This window comes from Triturus cristatus, chromosome 9, assembly GCF_964204655.1.
Source record: "Triturus cristatus chromosome 9, aTriCri1.1, whole genome shotgun sequence".
NCBI lineage: Eukaryota > Metazoa > Chordata > Amphibia > Caudata > Salamandridae > Triturus > Triturus cristatus.
The window spans coordinates 821,090,398-821,112,780 of record NC_140592.1 but is presented as its reverse complement, the minus strand read 5'-3'; the positions used below and the strand labels follow the sequence as shown (position 1 = coordinate 821,112,780).

The 22,383-nt window shown below is 40.8% G+C and overlaps 1 protein-coding gene across 3 annotated transcripts in view; it reads left to right on the top strand.

The window, feature by feature from the left end:
* CEP170B (centrosomal protein 170B) overlaps window positions 1-22,383 on the top strand; it is a 318,645-nt gene that overhangs the window by 268,736 nt on the left and 27,526 nt on the right. For all 3 annotated transcript variants that reach the window (XM_085626239.1, XM_085626237.1, XM_085626238.1), the window contains exons 14-17: window positions 4,251-4,410; window positions 13,199-13,339; window positions 20,794-20,882; window positions 20,987-21,080. In XM_085626239.1, the coding sequence (XP_085482365.1) occupies window positions 4,251-4,410; window positions 13,199-13,339; window positions 20,794-20,882; window positions 20,987-21,080 (484 nt within the window). The remainder of the gene's footprint in view (window positions 1-4,250; window positions 4,411-13,198; window positions 13,340-20,793; window positions 20,883-20,986; window positions 21,081-22,383) is intronic.

Sequence of the window (22,383 nt, the reverse complement as noted above, 5' to 3'; positions counted from 1 at the left end):
AATAAAGCAATTTCTGCTTTCCTGACAAGCCTCTCAGTTATAAGTTACAAACTCGGGCATCAGATAAGGACACAGATGGCTCTCAACCTTGGCGAGAGCTAGTGTGGGCCAGTGTGTATGTGTCGGGATGTCTTTCATGAGGATCACATGATCACTATGTGTGTGTGCATGTCATGTCCTTAGTGGCTGAGTGTTTCTATCTACATGCGGTATCTAGCTTTGCTGTATTTTTGGGGAATGCAAACCTTTGGCCAAACTTGTTTTTTTATTATTATTAATCATTTGTATAGTGCAACTATCACCCAATGAGCATCTTGGCACTTGGTGTTTTATTGGGACTATTTGCCTCAGACCTGTTTATGGTGCAACTATCTATCTGTGGGATCGATCAGGGTTTTCCCTGGGCTTGTATTTGTCTTAAGAGAGATCCTACCCTGATCTGTTATTTGATAGGCGTGGGTCGCAGGAGCTACCTGACCACGTATCTCTGACTTGGGATTAATGAGGAAGTCACCTTGGGTAAAGTTGACAGCAATGATGCGAGTTCAATGGAACTTCTAAAAATATTATGGCAGTTACTGGTACCATTTTTATCGACATTCTCAACAATGTATGTACAGTTGTCATAGCTTACATGGATATTCGCTTTAATGATATTGACATAGGTAATGCATTCCTAAATCATGGCATACATCAACATTGCTTTTATTGGTAACAACATTTTTATTTGTGCTTAGATTATTGAATACATTGACATTGCTACTGCTAGTATCATCGCTATTGTGGAGGCATAGATTATGGCATACATTTTCATTGGATTTATGGGCATTGACATTGTTATGCGGGCACAGGTTATGGCATTTATTCGTATTGTAGTTGTCGAGCCTGCACATATCATGGTATTCATTGACCTTGTATTTACCCATTCCAACGCTGGGTTCATCTTTACCTTATCAGCACCCAGACATGACTGAGTTTCATTTGCCTTTTGTTTCCAGGATTTCAAGCTGTAGTTGTAGGCTTGTTTCTTTGGTTGTAGTACATATTAGAATGTCACCCTAAGTAAATTATTCTAGAAATCCTCTTGAACAGCACACACATTAGCATCTTTCTGGAGGAGGAACAACCCTGATGGGGACACAGTGTGACTGAGCTAAGCAGTCTACCTCCCTGAAGAAATCAGCAAGATTATTCCCCCCCTGCATTGACTAATAGTCAAAAGATTAATTCCTTTGCCGCAAACATTTCTTGAACATTTTTGGAAATTGGAGAAGGAGAAAACTTCTCTCAACATTGCCGTTTCATAGACTATTGCTTTTCAGATTGCCGAGATGTGCTTATGGCAACACATGCCGGAACCAGTAGTAAAGGAGTAACCTTACCAATGATCAGTCGTAGTACGTTTGCCACTTCATCTGTCATTGATTGTGCCTTTTTTGTGTATGAGAATAAATTGGCCAGCACAACAGCCTTAAAAAAAGAATATTGGAACACCCTCTGATATTTCAGTTTTATTTTTATTTTACTTGACCTAGAGCCAAATAAGGAAAGGAAGAAAATGCGCTTTCCTTCAATCAATGACTATTTAGTAAATATTTGATCGACCTTATGACCCTGCTCATGTGCTCAGTGATTAACATATTGCTTTTTTTCTGCGGCTTTCTAACCCTAGGTTGTTTTGCAAGAGATTCAGAAAGTTAATAAACCAATATATTAACGAATCTAAACACAAGAGCACAATAATAGTGTGAGGGAACACCAAGAAGGGATAAATGTCTTCCCTCTTTTTTGACATAAAATCAGAGTCCGGCTAAGCTATACAATAGTTTGGAAGACCGATCAAGATTGGTAGTGCAATGCAGTGCTGTACTGAGAAGCCGAACCCTATTAACCAGTGTAAATGACCACGAGATAGCATTCACTCACAGTAGTCACCCCATACCCCTATCTATACTCTTTTATTTCTTAGACTTTTTGAGCACCTAATGGCCATCAAGGTCCAGGTCTGCGAACAGGAGATGAGTTCCAGGATAATGCATACCAAAAGTACTAAAAAGTTGCTGAGGATTGTGTTCATGTATACACCCTCCGCAAATTCTTTCATTTTATTTTTAATTTTCAGTGTGAGCCAACCTAATGGTCAGCGCAGTAGATACTGGCTCCATAAACACTGTGAGATAGTTGTTGCTCCAGGTCAACCAAATATAATTTGTTTTCCTCTAAAATGTAGCTTATTTGCTACTTTCTGTGCTGGAGTCTTCTCAGATTTTCGTAGCTGATGTCAAAATTAAAGGACTGCTGGAATTTTGTACCGTCTGGTTTCCCATACTGAAGACTCTGAGAGAGGATTGGTCAATTATATTGCAGATGCTGCCAGCGTGCCATCCTTATTGCAAGACACAGATTGACCTCACAGGTTCCACATTGTCTCCATATTGTAAAACACCATTGCCACTCTAGTGTTTATTTTTCCATCTCTGCATGCAGGGCTTTAAGTGGTATGAAAAAATGGGGGTGGGGGGGGTCTCTAAAAGAGGCGTGGCATTTGTAATTAAGGGTGTGGTTAAAATATGTAAACAACATTTCTGTGACTACTATAGTTTACTACCGACCAGTATATTCTTTTCTTTCTGAGCTTTCTATTATTGCACCCAAATACATAACTCAACAACTGACATAAACCTGAAGCTTACCAGGATTATCAGCTTTGTCAATGGTAAGCCCTGCAGTTTCTTTTACTTGAGCATTGTCAATATTTTACCAACTGTGTACCTTCTCACACATTTGCACAAAATCACTCTTGCAACCGGAATACGTGGCCATTGCTCTGTGCGCTCTGTAGAGAGACCAAGGATTGGAGGACCATGTATTTTGAACACATTTTTTGACCCACTGACAGGCCCTCTGAATATCTCGTACTGTCTTTAGCCTCAACTCCAGAGCAAGTGTGATGCGTTACACATGGAGGCAACCTAGTTCAGAGTATGCAGTATACATGAGTAATATGCTACACTAAAATACAGAAGCACAACATCGTGGAACTAGCTTACTTAACCTTGCTATTCCTAATAGTGTTAAACATGTGAAATATATCCAGAAACTAAATCTTTAACGTTTTTTACTGTCATTGCTCAGAAATGTTGCAGTGTTTTTGGTAGTAAGCTTAAGGACATGAACATACGGCCCGAAAGGAATCCATTTCAACGTCCGTTTTTAATTACTACCAGGTCAGGCACCCAGGCAAACCCGGCCCACTTAATGCCTTGTCTGCATGGAAATATCCATTCCCTTACTAGCCCCTTCAGGATGTAATACCCATTGTCAGGCCTCACCTATGCCTGGCAGTTCTCTGCATTGGTAGAGTACATACTTTGGTGGTCCTGTGCCAGAATCAGGATGGTGGGTCAGACGGGCAGTATGTTTATTCCACTGACTCTGTACCAACACTCCTGTGCACCCATTTAGTTTTGTGCATGCTCTGTAGAAGAAGCAGCATGGTTTCACGGGTAGTGCATTATTTCTGTATAGAATAACTGGTTACCCGTGAACATGAGGTGCTTCTTTTGACAGTGGCTCTATGGTCCACCTCTCTGGCTTATAGTTGGCTTAATGACTGACACAAGCAGACAGATGGACTGTCACTGCTAGCTGAAAAGTAAGTATTGCAAGCACCAATGCCTGTATAAGACAGGCAGGCAGAGCCTGTCCAGTCCTGAAAGCCACCCACTGTGCCTCATCTTTTCCTCCCATAAGAGAAATCCCCAGTATTCTGCTGGGCCATTTGAGGGGTGTGAGCCACTTCTTTGACTAATTTATCTTCAAATGGAAAAGCCACTTACCTGTTCCATGCCTTCAGCATCCTGTTGTGGTTCTTCCCCGCCTATCCTGAAAACTAGAGTGCTATCTGCCTTTACTACGCATATGCGTGGTTAAGGTAGATGCGTTGTTCAGGCAAGCGTGGTTATACTAGCAGTGTTCCAGAACGCGTGGCTCTGGCTGCATTGTTCGGGGCGTTCCCCGAATAGTTCTTATGTTTTTATTGCATTATCTTTTAGGAATGACTAATTTCCATAGCTTGTACTAGTGGTTAACATAAAATTATGTTTCAGCTATGGAGGCTACTCTAAAATAGTTGCATTGTTTGTTATATCTGATTGGAGTTTTTTTTATTATGTGGTATAATGCTTTCAGCATAGTATTTTTGGTTGTATTGACTAACAAAACACTGTGTTTTGCTTTTTATTTCATAGATTAAGCCAGACATTGGTTAAAGATGTTGCCATTCTTGCTAGAGAGATACACGATGTTGCTGGAGATGGGGACTCACAAAGTTCTTCTGGAACAGGGCCAAGTACCTCACTCAGTTCACTAACCAACACCCCTGCCTCCACTATATCAGCAAGGGAAGAGGTAGGAGCCTTTTAGTATCTTCACTTGTATACACTCTGATTTATTGTGTTTTGGTGGGTAAATATATATGGTGCTTAACAACAAGTAGGCATGCATTGCCTCTTTACATTTACCACTGAGGTATTCCTTACAAGTGTCCCGATTTGTGTCCTGGTGCCCCTTCCTCCCCACTCACTCCTACTAAGGATACAGCTGCTGGTGAAAGAAACGAGGAGGAAGTAAATGGGGAATGCCTGGGGATTAAAAGGACTGCCCTAAGGATATCCTCAGACTTGGGCTATTGCCTGGAGAAATCAGTAATTCTGTCCTCGATTTCCATTAGTGGTTCCTCATTATCCTTATTTTCCCCAACATTTTGCCTGGGTTCAGAATGTAAAGTCTCCCGTTGAAATACTCCTGATGGGTGGAGTTACTGCAGTTCTCATAATTTCGATGGGGCCACTGATTTCTGTTATCTGTTATCGCCTGTACCCCTCACCCCCCCCCCCCCCGAAATAATCAGGAGTTTCGTAAAAATGGTCTAAGTTTGGTCTGAAATAGCAAGCTGAAACCTCCTGTAGGACTGACCCACTGATAACATTTTGTTGTCTTTAAACATAACCTCTTTTAATCTATCAGAATTTCTTATACTATGTTATTTGTTTTACATTTTATAATTTGATAAGTAAGTAATAACCTCCAGGTAACAAGCATATTCTGGAGTTACAGGAGCATAGAGAGCAAAACCCCTATAAGACTAAGCCTAATCTCATCTATGACCAGCAGAAATTACTGTAAACGTACACCTGTACAAGTGTGCAACAGACCAGAGGGTTTTGCTTTTCTTCACTTTAGGCGTCATTCAAAAAGTTATTTTTCTCGGTATTGGTGGAACATACAGTGGTTTCGAAATTATAATGTTGACATGCACTAGAAAATCCTCAGACGCTGACTCAGGATTACAGTGTGGAAAACCACATACTCGCCGGTAAAAGATTGTCTACTTTTCTGCATGCCTATATAAAAAATAGAATTGAATAAAAAGTACAAAGAAGAGGGATGTAATGGCTATTAAAAATCATGTTAACTATCACGAAGTCTGAGCTATATGGGTGTGTAAAAGAAATAAAAGGCTGATGCTTAGCGTTTCTTACTTCAGCAGAAAGCAGCAGCAAGTATGTTTGCACTGTGAAAAAGGGGCAGATAATACTCTGTTTTTGGTGGGGGTAAGGGAATGGCTTTCTGCATAGACCAAACCATGTTCCTCTTGGAGAATAATTGGGAGTTTATAAAAATGAAAACACACTGAAAGCCAGACGATCCACTTACTATATGTGTGGTAAGGGTGACTTGCCTCTGCAAATGTCCTGCAGTCTGTGTTTTTCAAACGCAACTCTTTATAATTCCTTTAGAAGAGTAAATCTTGGAAAATAAATTTTTTCTGCGTTCCAATGATGTAAAAATGAGAGAGAGAAGGGGGAAGGGTATGAATACCCTGACCCCTAGGCCTGTTGATGCGGTCCCCGCTGGAGCCAAAAAGCATTTTTATTTTTTTTCGTGGCGAAAAGCCCGACAGATTAGCGAATTAGCAGCAAGAAAAAAAAAATGCACGATCTCCCGTGCTTGTTTAAACATCGACAACCCTGGGTGGGCCAGGTGCTAAGGGCTTATTAGTAAATATAATATGGGGAGAGAAGCGCATGTGGCTCCCCTCCCCAGGGCCAATCTTGCCCTGTGGACTGCCACCTCCCAGGGGCAGGACAAGAGTTTTATTGGAGGGGAGCCGTGCTGGCCACCCTCCAAATGCTCCTAAGGTCCTCTGGGACCACCACCTCCCCAGGGCTCCAAATACAATTTAAACGGGGACGGCCCCTCAGAGTTGTTTTCTGTCTCAGGGATCACCACCTCCCTGGGTTGGCCCTAAAATAATAAAAGAGCACCCCACCCCCGCACCCCCCACCGGAGCCATAAATGGTTCTGGGCCTGCAACCTCCCAGGGCCGGCTCCCTATCACCCGAGGTGCCCACACTCGGGAGATGGCAGTTTGCTTTTGCTTAGTAGGAGCTTTGACAGCTCCCCCCAAGCGAGAGCAAACAGTAAGCCCACTCACAGCGGGCGCAAGCAGAAAAACTGCTCCCATAGGCAGGGACAGCATTTTTAGCTGCTCCCTATGTGTGGGAGCATTGCTGGCTCCTGCTGGAAGTGGGGAGATGGCAGGGACCGTGTGGGCTTCGAGGCTCTCCTCACGGTCCACAGTAGTGCAGTCTTGGTGACCTGGGTGGGCTCCAGGGCACCCAGGGTCTAGAGGCTGCACCCCGGGGATGGGATCCCCCAGGTCCAAAATCTGCCCCTCTCCCCCATTACATTTTTGATGGCCCCGGGGGATGATTGCTAGAGTTTATAGTTCTCCCTTTTAATTACCCTAAGTATGCAAATGCCCAAAATCATCTGCAAGGCCCACTGTTTGGCCCTGCTCCATTTTCCTTAGTAGCATGCAGAGTACTAACCACCTTTTCCCACGTTGATGGGTAGTTTACCAAAGTTACCCCCAAGCGCGTTTCCCGCAATTATGGTGACACGTTCTTGATGCAGAGGAATACGAGGACATCTCCCAGAAAAAAAGATGCACTTACATCGTAAAGTTAAGGCCTTGTTGCTGATTTCACGGAAATTAAACCTCAACTGGAAGCACTTACAAATATAGCAGGTGCCCCAGTTGAAGCTCCACTTCAGTAAAGCACACCGATCCTAACTTCTTGGACCAGGGCTAAGGGGGCTTAATTCCATTTCCTAACTATAACATCCCTGTAACCTTTGGTTTTTTCAGTGAATGTCTAAGTTTTTTTTTAGTAGCAGTTGCATTTGAATAGTGGTGAAGAAAAGGGGGCTGGGCCTCCGACCAGCTCTCCGAAATTCTTCTGTGTAGCACTTACAGGAGGTACCAGGAGGGCATCTGGGTCCCCAAGGTCACCCTGGAGTAAAGTGGACTTCATTGGTGGAGAAAGGGGATGTGGCCTTCGAAGACCTCTTAGCAATCCCACTGTGTGGGGCTTACTGGAGGTGACAGATGGAGTAGTTGACCCACGAGGATGTCCTTAGGGGGCCAACTACCCCTCCTGTTGCCTCCAGTAAGTCCTACACAGCAAGATTGCTGAGAGGTTGTCAGAGGTAAAGTACCCAGTCATAAAGCCAACAAAAGCAGGTCAGAACAAATAGAAGGAAGAAAGCAAAACGTTTGGGGATAACCCTGCAAAAAAGGGCCAGTCCCAACATCATCAGTATGTTGGACTCTTCTGCGTGGTGGGTGTGCCACGCATAGACCTTTGTCCTGGCTGCCAATAGTTTTGAATCACTTTTCCAGTACTAATTACAGGGTAGTCCTGCTTCCACACATTCAACTTCGGGGTAATGAAATAATAACAGATCCTCAGTGCTGGGGTATTACTTTTACTTTATGAAATAAGGCATACTGTTTTGCATAAAATGAAGGTTTACTAAAAGACAAGTGATCAGCCTACGAATCCTCCATGATTGCTGTAACATTGAATCCATCAAGAGAAACCGCCTTTGTACCTCTTGTGTTAAGTTTGTGTACTTCTGCATGACTCTTTTTTTTAATTTCTTAACTAGTACTTCTGTTTCAATACAGATTGCGAAACCACACCTCTGGTCGGCCTCTCCGTTTCAGGTGCACATTCCCCTGTCCTCCTTTTCATGTGCAAATCCCATCTGGTTTAATATTTATTTTATTTAATTTACCTTTATGCGCCTACAATACAATTTATACGTTTTGAGTTTCTTTTTTTTTTTTAATGTGATGTTTGAAACAAACATTACATTGAACTGTCCATTCAGTGAAACAATATTTCTTCTCAAACAAATATTAGTGTTCTTTTGTCCACATCAGTCGCATGCATACATTTATGGGCCTAACTTGGTTTCTTAAGTTTCTCCTAACCGACTCATGCGTAGGCCATACTCTGTAATGCCAACGAACAGAAAAAGATCAGCCATGCAGATCTCACCACAGTGAACTTGCTGGTGCTGAAATCAGACGCAAACACCAGGATTTTCATGCTTTGAATGCACCTATCAGATTTAGTGAAACAGCTTTTGCCTTCCAACATCATTTGCTAGGCGAGTGCTGTGAAAAGGCCACAGGCATGATTATCGTTAGGTGGGTAGGTGTACTTTGTGTACATACTTGCTCATCTTGGCTGCATTAGGTGGCACAAGGTGTAGTGTGCTTGGGGATAACTGCAGGCTTTCCCTAGCAGTAGACTGTTCCTTGTCAGTCTGTGTTAGTTGGCCCTGATTGCCAGTGAGCACAGTGGGCTCTAGTTTGGCTATGTTGCTGGCAGAATGCCCTAAATGTGCCCAGGTTGGAGTGTTCAGGTGTAGATTGATCCATTGGGAAAGAGTGCTTGCAGAGAGAGAAATTACTCGTTGAAAACTATTTTGTTCTTGCCTAAGTAAAGTGCTGAAATACTTTCACAAATAATCCACATATATCATTTGGTTTGTGTTTGCCCTAGCTCTGCTTGTTCAAATGTGGTGTATCATAGTTTCCTATCTGTTGATCCAATTTTTTTACCTCGATACCGATTTATCTCCTGTTAATACACACACTCATTTTAGGGTTAATTTCACTGAATGGACTTGACTGCCTTCTTTTGTTTCAGAAAGCACAAGTTTGCTCACTGCCTGACAAAGTATGTTCTTTTATATTTCTCCTACCATCTCGAGAATCCCTCCTGTCATGAGATTTTCAGCATATTTCCATCTTTGACTTCAGCTAACTTCAGTCTTACTGATCTTTTACCAGAAAAGGTCCCAGTGTTCTTCTTTGATGTGCCGTTTCCATTATGAGTCTAAATTTAGAGAAATGTGCATATACATCACATGCAGCAGCTTTTTTGGTCATGTTGGATATAACCAGCCTGGCTGTCACCAGTCCATAGTGTATTGTCATACAGAGGTCATTTCCTCATTTTTTCTTCTCAGAATTCTGAGAACATTGAAATTTCTTCTCCCAAAAGACAGCTTCAGGACAGCAGTCACGGGACTGATTATGTCCCGTTTGGATTACTGTAATGGCCTCTATTTGAATATCCAAAAGAAACCCATAAACAGGCTCCAGATAGTGCAGAACGCGGCTTCTAGGCTGCTGACGGGTACTCCCAGGTTTTCTTCAGTAAAAAAGGGTCTTAGACATCTCCACTGGCTCCCAGTAAGACAACAGGCAGTTTAAAGCCCTTTGCACTGTTTGTAAAGCTCAAAATGGGGCAGGCCCTGACTATTTGAACCAAAGGTTCAATTGATATGTTCCTGGTAGAACTCTGCGTTCTATGGAAGCCAGACTAGTGATTGTTCCCCCAGTTAAAAAAGCTAGCTGGGGCGGCAGGAGTTTTATTACAAGTGCCACAAAGAATTGGAACAATTTACCCTTTCACCTGAGGAATGCCACTGAACTCTTAACCTTTAGGAAAGGGCTGAAAACCTGGTTGTTTCTGGAATAGTCTTTTTCCACCACAAGTAACCTATTAGGCAGTGCTTAGCACCAGGACACCTTAGGGTAACAGTCGCGCTTTAAAAATTCTAATAACATAACATTTGTCGACCCTATCCTACATTTTTATTCTTGACTATCAAATTAATCTCCCAAGACATCATGCAATTGTCAAGAGTTTTATCCATATGATTAGTTGCCCGAGAAAACTCTTAGGGCCAGTTGGCCTCATATCTAATCGACAATGAAAACCCAATATCACTTACTGCCTACTGCCAGGAGTTCTCCCTATATAATGTATAAAAGTCAGATGGCACATGAAGGTATAGGTTCCTAACGTCCCCTGCTGCAGTCCAGACACACATGCATCTGCCCTGTCTTCAGCACAGCTTAGTAACAATGGGGTAACCCAGTATCCCTCAGAACCTGGGCAATATTATAATAAATTAACAATGGCTCGGTCGGGTGAAAAAATTCCTTAGACAATTGCACAAGTCATGCGTTATTCATAGCATGCGATCAGTCATAAGCAACACACAAACAAAGACGTGGGGTATTATGAGTTTTTTTAATATAAATTGCTTCATTCATATATATATATACATTTATATATATATATACATTTGAAAGGCCGTCAAAGTACACAGTGAAATACAGTGGTGCTCAGTGATCTAGTGCGTGATATGTACAGAGTTATTAAAAAGAGGGGATTTGGAGGATTCGGGAGGCCAGAAGGCAAATATTTATAGTAGTTCTGCGAACTGAGTCAATTAGTTTTTTGCAGACTCCTGCAACTGGTCAAAGGGATAGTGTCGGCGTTTCAACCCAGAGTCTGCAATACTGTATGGTCAGTGCGGGTTTTCATCAGGACAGGGACAGGGGGTGACAGCCTGTAAGTAGTAAGATGTCATAATCAGGTGCGTTGCAGACCTGGTATGCTCGAATGAATCAGGGCACACATGGTGGTAATTAACTCACCTAGAAGACAGTTATTCTGGGCAACTGGGAAGCGGAGGTATCTTGCACAGTAACCTCGCTCGTTGAGATGTCCAGAATTCTCGGGACATCTGATGCAATTCTGTGGGGAAAGGGTTCAATTTACCACCACACACTGGCTATCAAATAAACGAGTGGGGGGGGGGGGGGGGGGGGGGGAAGACTACTGGACAAAGTTCCGACAACCGCATGGCTGGCTCACCTCAAGTGAGTAATTAGCGCGGCGTGCTTCAAATGTTCGGTCAATTATTTCTGTTTACCATTTGTGGGAAGGCAGGATTAGATTTAGTAGGAAGCCATCTAACTACGCGGTGAAAATGGGCATTTGGAACTTAGTGTCCATACGAGCTGCTTACCTCCATTAAGAGTCAGCGAATGAGCGGTTGATCACGGGCAGCAGGCGTGAGTCCTGGCTTGTCTTTATGCATCAGTGGCAGCACTCGGTGTGAGCCTGCTGATGTGTAAACGTGGGACGGGGGAACGTGAGCGTGTACGTCGCGTGTTACGGATCCCGCCACGAGAGACATCGGTTACTAGGCAACCACCAACGCTTGGCGCTCAAACGCGTCAAACGTCATACGATGTTACCTCGTTGCATGGCAGCTGACCCTTGCGCATCACTGTCGATGCGTGTGTAAACAATTTGAGGAGGGCGGGCCGGGAGAATGACTATATACTGACTCGGCAAGTTATCATTGGTATCTTAAACTGAACGTGAAATGATTAATCGCCTGCAATGTAGACAATACATACTTTTAAGGCAATTATTTGACTGCATAGCTGTACATTATACAGTGCGCTCTACATATACATTTTCAGTGTAATTACACCTGAGTCCGCGTATTAAACAATGATTTAAGCAGTAAGTGAACCTTAAAAACTTATCACGCAATATATATACAGCTCTTAAGTCAATCAAACCAAGGGATAGAATTACAAGGCATGATATGCACATTTCCATATGCCGTGTTCGAGTATGAAACCGGTCCTAGGATGCTTGTTTCCAGCCCAGGGAGGACCTGGCCTGGTAGTTCGGGCTGGACTGTTCCCATTGGGCGCAGGATCAAGACTGATTTGCATATGGCTGGGTCCAAACTGGAATGGCATGGTGAGCAAAAATACGATGGATTTAGGCCCAAATCTCTTTACTGGGGTGAATGTATGACATTGTTCTGCATTCTGTCCATCAATTGTTCTTTTTGCATTTGTCTCCCCGAGTGGGACAGGTTATGCCCAGACATGGGTCCAGAGCTCTCCAGGCCACTGGAGTCGAGCTATCCTGGCTGATGAGGGCTGAAAGCCCGAAACCGGTCCTAGGATGCTTGTTTCCAGTCCAGGGAGGACCTGGCCTGGCAGTTCGGGCTGGATTGTTCCCATTGGGCACAGGGTCAAGACTGATTTGCATATAGCTGGGTCCAAACTGGAATGGCATGGTGAGCAAAAAAACTATGGATTTAAGCCCAGATCTCTGTACTGGGGTGAATGTGTGACATTGTTCTGCATTCTGTCCATCAATTGTTCTTTTTGCATTTGTAGTGTATAAGCCAGCAAACATTCGAGGCCATCCCAACAGTCAGCTAAGCCGTACCCAGTTCATGCTCATCACATGTGGAAGCTGAGGCCTCTATGGTCCCTGCCACAATATTAGGAATACTCTTAAACTTCAACTAATGACCACCTCATGAACTTAAACAAACATAAATATGTTTAGAAGCAAGCGGGTTTAGGTCCACCCAATGATAGATATTGATCAACATTTCTTAAACGACTACATTACCTTGGAGAACTTCAGAATTCTACCTGCAGCAATGATGTTGATTAGAAACTAGTATTTTACAAATGCCACAAATACAATTTGGGAAGTCTGGACTGAATTAGCTGTATCAGTATAGAAATAAAGACACACTTCCTTCATCCTTTGAAGACACCAAAGAAGAAAAATGTGTGGTTGGTTGCCAGAAGGTTAGGGATGGAAATGCATATTTAATTTCCTGGTTTCCTTTCTTTGCATAGTTTCACTGAATGGACTTTTAAAGGGGCAGTTGTGTGAAGCTCTTCTAATTTTCTTTGTCTAATTCTGTGAGAAGCATTGTGCCAGCCACTTTTAGTGAGTAGCTGAATTGTTCTCAGTAAAGTAGGCCGTAGACAGTGTACGTGGAGTAATGTTGCACTCTCTTCAAAAACATTTTGTGCCAAATATATTTATGCTCCTTCTCCTGAATAGAATAAACACATTCAACCTCTCTATTTTACCCACTGGTTTTTAGTATTTATCTTATAAATGCAACTGTATTTCTGTTCCAGTTGGTGCAACATATTCCTGAAGCCAGCCTGAATTATCAAAAGGTTCCTCCTGGATCAACAGCATACAGAGATTTTGATCAAAACATGAATGATAGCAGAGACAATGACTTGTCAAAAAGAAGAATGAGAAATAGAGAAGAGGTATTATCAGTTACTGCCGTTAATCCCTCAAAATGTCTGTTTATTTTATGAATGTAAATGTGGAGCTTTATATGAGATATTACATTTGAGTATTGTACATTTACACGAACCGTGTAGTCAGTGCCCTTATCTTCTCCGGCATAAGATGTTCACACAAGCTTGGGAGCAAACTTGAGTGCCATGCTGAATTATTTTTTAAAGCAATGGTTCATTGATGGTCCCTTGCATGGCCTGTTTCAGTATGCCCTGGTGGTTCTCCATTACCTGCTCCATTTTCTCAGGGTGAGGTGACTGGAAATTAAATTACAAAGTTCGCATTGGGTGTGGGTCATATGTTTTTTTTTTTATGGCATTCAGGTGAAATTTTGCACCCTGAGGATTTTTAGCTTTGTTTTCTTCCTTGATCACAATTAAAGTTCTCAGTTTTATTATGCGCCATTCCTTCAGTTAGCAATTCTTTGACACTGCCTCCAATGTGTTTGCAGTGCATGATACCAGATCAGCCGATCAGTAATCACACATTGTGCGAGTTTGCATTCACTGTTAAAAACATTGGTTCCCTATGGATTATTTTTTTTTACATTTCAATATAGATCATGCCAAAACATGTAGACCAACTCAGTTATTATGCAAACTAACAAGTTGTATTGCTAGCGAGGAGGAAAAAAGGCTGAGTACAAGAAACCGTCAAAATACAAATTGTATGTTTTTGATCAGCATTTCATCCATTCATCATTAGTCTCAGATTATTTAGAAAACTGTTCCATGCGGCGCATAAATAAGTTCTGTAATGGAAGCGATGCAGTGTTACATGCGACGTGTATCAGCCTTTTGAGCTGTTTTGATAGGCATCTGAGACAGTAGATTAAAATTAGTGGGAGATCCATGGAAAAGGTTGGCCATCTAAAGTGGGCCATATGCTTCTATTGTTTTGACCCATCCTTGTGACAAAATTGGCCTTTATCTGACAAGGACCAGTCAGTATGAGAGGAAAGGCTTCACAAAGTAGAGAACTACAAAATAGAAAAAAACAAATGGAAATAAAAAATAAACAATGGAAAATGACAACTTATAGCCCTACAAAAGACTATGTAACATAGTGACTCAAATAATCATAAAGGATGACTGTACCATCTACAGTTAGTCGTGTAGAAGTAGCGCCTAAACTTGTAACCAGATATCATTGTAAGTCAAAAAAGATGAATTTCAATTATGTTGTATGTGAAAGCAATACCACCTCACAATTAAAAGGTAAACATACAAAAACATTCCTTTATTACTATTATATTTCGTCTTGACTTTCCATTACTCTTGAATCACCAAAGTTCTATAGAACTTTGAAGTTTTCCTATTCCTCTTGTTAGCAATTGACAGCTTGCCAGGAAAACACCTCTGTCACAGGCTTGGCAGTGCCTGCTTGGGACAACAAACACAATCTATGGTTCCAAGAAAATTTAAGGATGCATCCTGAGATGCACTGGAGGCCTCTCATCTGGAGTCACTGATCCAACACAGCCATCTTACTTTTATTCTCAGACGTCACTTCTACACCCTTGAACAAGGTAGAACCAAATGCAGACTTTTTACAAAATGAACACAAACGTGTAGCATGAACTGCAGAAGTAAGCAGACCCCCATCTCGCATGGGCTCCTGCAGCGTTTAGAGAAAACAGTCTCCAGCATTCTCACAGGATTACGCACAGGGGTCTCGGACAATGATCTGAGCACTTTTATTCTATCATATGGAAGTGATCAAAGATTTTTATTGTAGATGTTTTTATTATTTCTGCTTTCATTGTATGATCTTTTTTGTGTATTTTTTATGATCTGCCTTTGGAAGATTGAAATAAAGAGAAAGAAAGAAATAAAAAGAACAAAAACAATCCGATAACATATCCTCATAGCCTGCTTCTGAACTCGTCATCCTTTCTGAGAACATACATGCTCTGATGTGGGAGTACAAGCCCGATACCAGCTATTAGCTAAAGGAGATCTCTCACCCATACTGAAATATATTCCCTTCCAGCTAGCTGCCGGTACTCTGGTGCAAGGTGGTGAATGACAGCAGCATAGGGGTATAGTGGTAGCTCTTTCCTGGAGCACCTAACGAGCGGGGTAGGGTAGGCAAATTGTCATCATCAGGCTAACCCCGTGCCAGGATCAGGGGTCTACTTGAGTTGCAGGAGTAGGGGTAGCGAGTGCCTCCAAAAGCGCTGAAGTCACCCATAGTGTTTTCACACCATCGCCAGCGGCACATCACTCGTCCTCCGCTATCAATACATCACAGTCCATAGCAACCAAAGGTTGTATACCTTAGTCATCACTCCAAGGCTTACGTCTCAGATAGGTGAAAAAATGGGCCCCAAATGATCTCAAACAACCATCTTACTTTTGATCCGAGGGTGCACATGTCAGCACTATGCTGCTTCAAGGGTTTTAACAGGAATAGTCAGGCCCCATTCTTAGGTTTATACTGTGCAGCTTTTGCAGCTTTGTCAGCATCCGGGCTAGCACCTGATGGGCTCAGAGAACAAATCTTTGACATGAAAGACCAAACTCATGATCACTTAGTTCCCAGTGCCAGCAGGATCTTAGTATCTTACCTTTCTTATTTATTCAGGACTTCAATGTGACTTCTTCACCTACTCTCCTGAGAGAGACTCTTGCCCATTTTTTTTTTTATCCAACACAGCCTAGCCTTGATGATGATGATGATCATCATCATTATCCTTATTCTGCGATTTGTGTTTAAAGAGAAGAATTTACATTATATTATATGTATAAAGTTTTCGCCATATGCTGAAGCTACATCTCTTAAGCCTGTCCATGACGTGTCCAGCTGTAAGTATAATATTTGTGCATTATAATCAAGATAGAGTTAACATTTAGTCCTTAGATCAGTGTGGTTATAAAACGTGCCAGCTTTCAACTACCAAACACTACCTATTTCGAAGTGCATCAGTAGCAAACACAGAGCAAGCACCCTTGTATACGTGTGCTCACCCATCAGTTCTCTTCTGTAATGTTTTAGATTCATTCAACAGAGGAAATAGACTTGACTTCTTTGCAACTTCTTTTCTTTAGGTCATGCTTAGAACAGTGCTTGCGCTGTCTCTTCGAGACATGCAGTATTCAGTATATGTCCTTTCTAAATGATGTCTTTTTATTCGTCAATAGGCTTAGTAGTTCCTCCTTAGTACCTCCTTGGCCCTCTTACTGTGGTGTTACGCAGTATGTTTTATTTTCTGACTGTGGGCACGTTTTCTTATATGGCTTTCTCTTATCACAGGCACGACATGCTTTCCTGAAATCTGCAACTGCTTCTTTACAATTTACTACTGACAGGTGCTCCTTCCCTCTCCTCTGCTCCCTCCTCCTCCCTCCTACGTCTTTAATCAATGCTGTCTGCTGCGAGTTTTACATTAACACCCCCACCCAGCTTTAATTAGCACCAAAATCCCTTCCTCCTGTTGCTTGTTTAAATTGCCCTGCAGAAATGAGTATGTAAACGGAGGGTTTAAGTAATGCATGATGGCAGAGAAAGATTAAACTTGGAAAAACCCTTTTTTGGGCAAACCCACATTAAATGTATTTTTTCCCACAGTCATCTTTTCTTTCTCAAAAACTAGAGTTTTGAAGTCATTCAGATGTTAAAAACAACTTCCACAAAGGCGAAGTGTGGCACTTTTCAAGAACCACATTATTTATGAAGTGTCCTCTCTCCTCCTATGTTTGCAGAGACTGTTTAGCAATGCATTAAAGACACATTGTGTCCAAAATGCGCAGTCTCTGCGGACATAGGAGGGGGGCACTTTATAAATCTTTTTATGATTATCATATGTACAGTAACAGCCCCTTGCATCTTTCATTTACTGTCACTTAATGCAGTTTTCTGGCTTTAATGCAAAGGAAGTGTTTTTCTTTAGCACGCATTTCAGTTGCTAGAACACAAAGCTTTAGAGAATGCAAATGTATCTGCTCTGTGAAAGCCAGTCTTTTGTTATTCTTAAGTAGAGTTTATTGCAAGGTTTTCAAGCTTCTCGCAAACTTTTTTATAGGTGCTCCAGGAAGGAGTCCGCCCTAATAAGATAAGGATCAGCAACCAAAGGCTATGTCTGTTTGCAATAAACATGTGCTGCTTTCCTGTTACCATACAATGCAGAATTTTTGTCAATCATCCATTTCTTTTTATATTTATTTTTTAACAAACATTTACGGGATAATCACAACACTAATAGCCTATCATAAAAATATATTTGTGATATCTTCCAAGGCTTTTTTCTTCAATACGGGATAGTGTGCTGCTTTTATGAAAATATTCCTGCTTTAATCTCTTTATTTTCTAAAGTGTCTACAATATAATTCAAAATCCAAGGGAACTCAAGACCTGTAAACAGGGCATATTAGATGTACCCAATACATCTGGCCTATTTGTTACAAGCAAACAACCATAACCCACGGGTTCCTACAAAAGGACTCCTCCGTAACTGGAATAAAAATTAATTCTGCTCACTCAGGAACTATAAACAGCTCAGCTTTCTTTCTAGAAATTGTCTGAATGTGAACATTGTTTTTCTGAATCTTTTGCGTGATGTTCTCACTATTTTTAAAGGGAAGGCTTTTTTTTATGTACTCAGTCAGCACTGCTGTAGATAGACAACAGGTATTGAGCACCACATAAATAAAAACAATGCCACACAATTCCACACAACATAATTACAATCCACATAATACCACTCAAAATGCCAGAATTTAACTCCACCTAATTGCATGCTACTCAATTCCACATAAATACACTCTGACACATAACAAGCCACATAAATACACACCAAACCATGCCACATAATTCCATTCAACATGTTTTCCCTCAACCCCATACTGTTCCATGCCACACTATTTAACTCCGCACAAATCCATTCCACACTACATAATTTTAACACCAAACCACATTCACTCCACAGCACAATCCCACTACACAACACATGTATTAAATTTAGAACACAGAATTCAACATTATAACACAAAATTCACAAGCACACCACATAGCTAAACTCCACTACATAACAATCCACAGTACAAAATGCCATTCCAATATAGTCAAAAACAATAAATTACTATTCACATAATACAACTGCACACCATGTCCCAGAATTCCACTACACAAATCCACACCACACAACAATGCCACAACTAACAATCCCAATCCAACTCACATAATTCCACTACACACCATATACATCCACTCCAGTCCATAACCCATAAGTAAGATATTTACATTTACTGTACCAATACCTCTAACTCTTTTTTTTTTTTTTGACACCCAAACGCACAGATCTTTTCGTCACAAAAACGCAACACTATCCACACAGTTCTACGCCACACAATTCAACTCCACACATTTCTAGTGCACACCACATAATCCAACACCAAAACACATTATTCCACTCCCAAACACAATTCCACTACAACTCAACAACACAATTACACAACACACCACATATATACAGTCCACACCACACAATTCCACATCATGCCACAAAATTATACAGCGCACCACATAATTAAACTTCCCTACATACCACTCCACAACACAAAATACCATTCCACATAATCACACTCCATAACACAGAATCCCACTCCACATGATTTCAGTACACTAAATACCGCATAATTACTATCCACATAATTCCACAGTACACAATGCCACATAATTCCACTACACAAATCCTATCCGCACCACACAATTACACAACTAACTAATCCAATACAGCCCACATAACTCCACTACACACCACATACATACAATCCATAACACATAGGTAAAAGACATTGCCATTAACAAAGCCAATAGCTCTAACCCAAGCTATTGCAAGACTGATTGCTTTTTAACACAATAAAAACTAACAAACATTCAACTTTGCAACGCGAATAGCTGAAACTTTCAGAAAAGGCGAGACCTATTGCATTGCAAATGCTTGTTATTGACTCTTATTAAGGATAGGGTCAGATGTATCAACCCAATTAGCACTCGCCAACACATGCCTCTCACCAAATCACAGGGTTTGCGACTGCTAAATTGCCTTTTCACATACTCTAAACCCATTTAACGTTTTGATAATCAGCACTACATTTTAGCAATAGGTTAACGAATCGATATGTGGATTTAGAAATGCATTACGCATTGCTGTTTGGAAGGTATTTGTTTAGGGCATCCCTTTCAAATACTGATTAATAAAACAATGTATCAATGTTTTGCTACCAAAATCTGGTCACAAAATATAGAAAGTTTACAGACACTTTAAAGGAGGTGGTAACCCATTTGCAAGGGGGAAGGCGTCCCTTACATTTGTGAAAGTAAAAAAAAAAAAGTATGGTAGTGGAAAATGACCCAAAGACCACTGTCCGCTCTTAGTCATGCTTTTTAAAATCTGATTTTTGTTTCTTCAATACAGACTTCTTTAAGGAAAATGGGCTACATTTAAAAAAAAAAAGTACTTGATTTAAATGTGGCAGTACACCATCCCTGTGATGGCATCTGAACATAGTGATTCGCAATTCATCACCTTGGATCGCAAACCATTACGATTCAGAGTCTTATCAATTGGTCCAAAAAATACTATTGCAACCCATGTGTAGTATATCTGGCCCATAGACTCTTTTAAAGTCCAGTCTTGATGAAGTCAATAGTTTTATAGCTTTTGTACAGCTAAAGATTTGTAGAAGATTATTAAAAAATAAAAGAACAGATATATTATGAACTGCTGTAATACAGCCTTCCCAAGATAAAGTAAATGCAGCAGCAGCTAACACTTTGAGAACAGAAACACATATTAAACAGACGCAAAGCAGGCTTTTCTAGACACATAGGGCTGATACTCCACAGGGAGCAGAATTGCATGGAAAACTTTCTTCAAGCACTTCTACGCACGGTAATATCAGTGCAGGTTTAAATCATGTCCTAGAACATGACCAGCAGTAGTGCAAACTCTCTCACTCAAACCATGGGAACAATGATGCATTCTTCTCCCATTCTAACAACATGTCCAACAGTAGTGCATGCTTTTCCCCTCATACGAATAGCACTAGCTCAGATAACCTTACTTTCAGCCAGTTATTCATAATCCATATGGAAAACTGCAGACTGTGCATCTTGTGCTACGAAGTGATACCTGGTACTAAAATGGTGAAGTATTTGGTAATTGTATTGACACAGACAAACCTTCTTGCTTTGACATGTCATCCAGAATGCCTCATCCCACCCAACCTCCAAACCCAATTAGCTAAATAATCCTCTGGCCCTCTACTCTCTGGGGTACAATGGAAGGGAAGTGGAGCATTGTAATAGTCTCCTTATTCAGTAATTAAATGGGAATTCTTTCAAATTTGGAACAGGGAATGTTGAACTGAAAAGTTTCAAAGGCTTTTAATGATGTGACGTTTGTGCTCTCTTTCAGGTCATTTTTGACAATCTCATGTTAAATCCAGTTTCACAACTATCACATACTATAAGGGCACATACAGAGAATCTTGCTGAAAAAATGAAGTAAGTTGTTTAATCTCACGTGCTTGTAAAAAAATTCAGTAGAAAATGTATTTATTTGGTTAAAAATATGATTTTTAACTATGTGGAATTTTGGGGGTTTTAAGGGTTCTATTTCAGAATAAGGAAAAAAGTTGGGAGGAAATCGAAGCTAAAATTAACTCTGAAAATGAAGTGCCAATATTAAAAACCTCGAATAAGGTAATTCATTTTGCAATAATAGTGTTATTAGTCTTAATGCTGTTATGGAAATATATTTTGTGATCCCACTAAAGTTTGGAAAGTTGCAATCTTAGAATGCAGGAATAGTTTCGAGAGAGACCTAAGAAATGGGCTGCTAACTCAATTGTTCCAGTAGCACTGAGTTAATTATATAATGTACACTTCTAAGAAGCAACTCAGTTTTGCTTATCAAGCTAGACCTATTGTCTTGATTGTTTCAGAACAGTTTTTGGAAGAGGTGTCATTTATACAAAAGTTAATTTTTATTTCAAGAAAGATACTGCTGTTAAAAAAAAAAAATACACACTTTTTATAATCCTACATATGTGTATAATATGCATCATGCCCATAACATGTAAGTGCTAGGGAAATCTACCTTCTCTACCAGTTTATTTATATTACATTTGTACATAGCACGTCTACACCCGATGGTATTAGTGCACTTTACAAGAGAGCATCATATTATATGAGGTAGACATCAACAAATATTTAACCTAACGGGGTCGGAAGCACAATAATGTAAATAGCATCACATAATTATATTTGTAAGGCACTTTAGATAGTAGAGTCTGCGTCGTACGATTGGTGATGGATTCAGTCAAAAGCTGGATTAATTACAAAATGAATTTGGATTGGCCGGTGTAAGGGAAGAACAAAAAGGTCTTCGTTGTTACATGTCTGCAAAGAATACAAAAAGGGAGGGATGAAATCTTAGGGAAGCTGTGAGGGAATTCCATAATTGTATGATTACCTCTGAAATGTATTGTTTCACAGCTTGAGAAATACTGAATTTTGGGGTTTCCAACTTGAAGTCTATTACCTCGAAGGTCTTCTTGGTTTCCAGACATGTTGAAGTGGTTGGCGAGGTAGTGTGGATTTTTCTGGTGTGCTGCTTTGAACTTGATCTTTGTTTTGCAGTCGAATGTAGATCCTATACTCAGTACTACATATCTATATTACTCTTGTTACCCTAGCATGAGTACTGTAACAATCCTCTCCCAAAGTGTTTCAGAAGCTATGGTGCTGACTAATTTGCTTTAGAAATTTTCAGTCGCACCTTTGTTGGTGTGAGGGTCAAAGGAACTTGGATGTAGAAATAGATAGTTCAAAAGCTGGTTTCTGTTACGTTTTTCAGTGGGTCAATACTTTGTTTTTTCTTTTCACGACCCTTATTGGTGGGAGAAGGGAGAGTTGCAGTAAGTATATTGAATGGCACCAGAAAATTGAGCACACCAGTAAACTTCAATGAGTTGATCCACAGCCATAATTTTGATCTAGTATA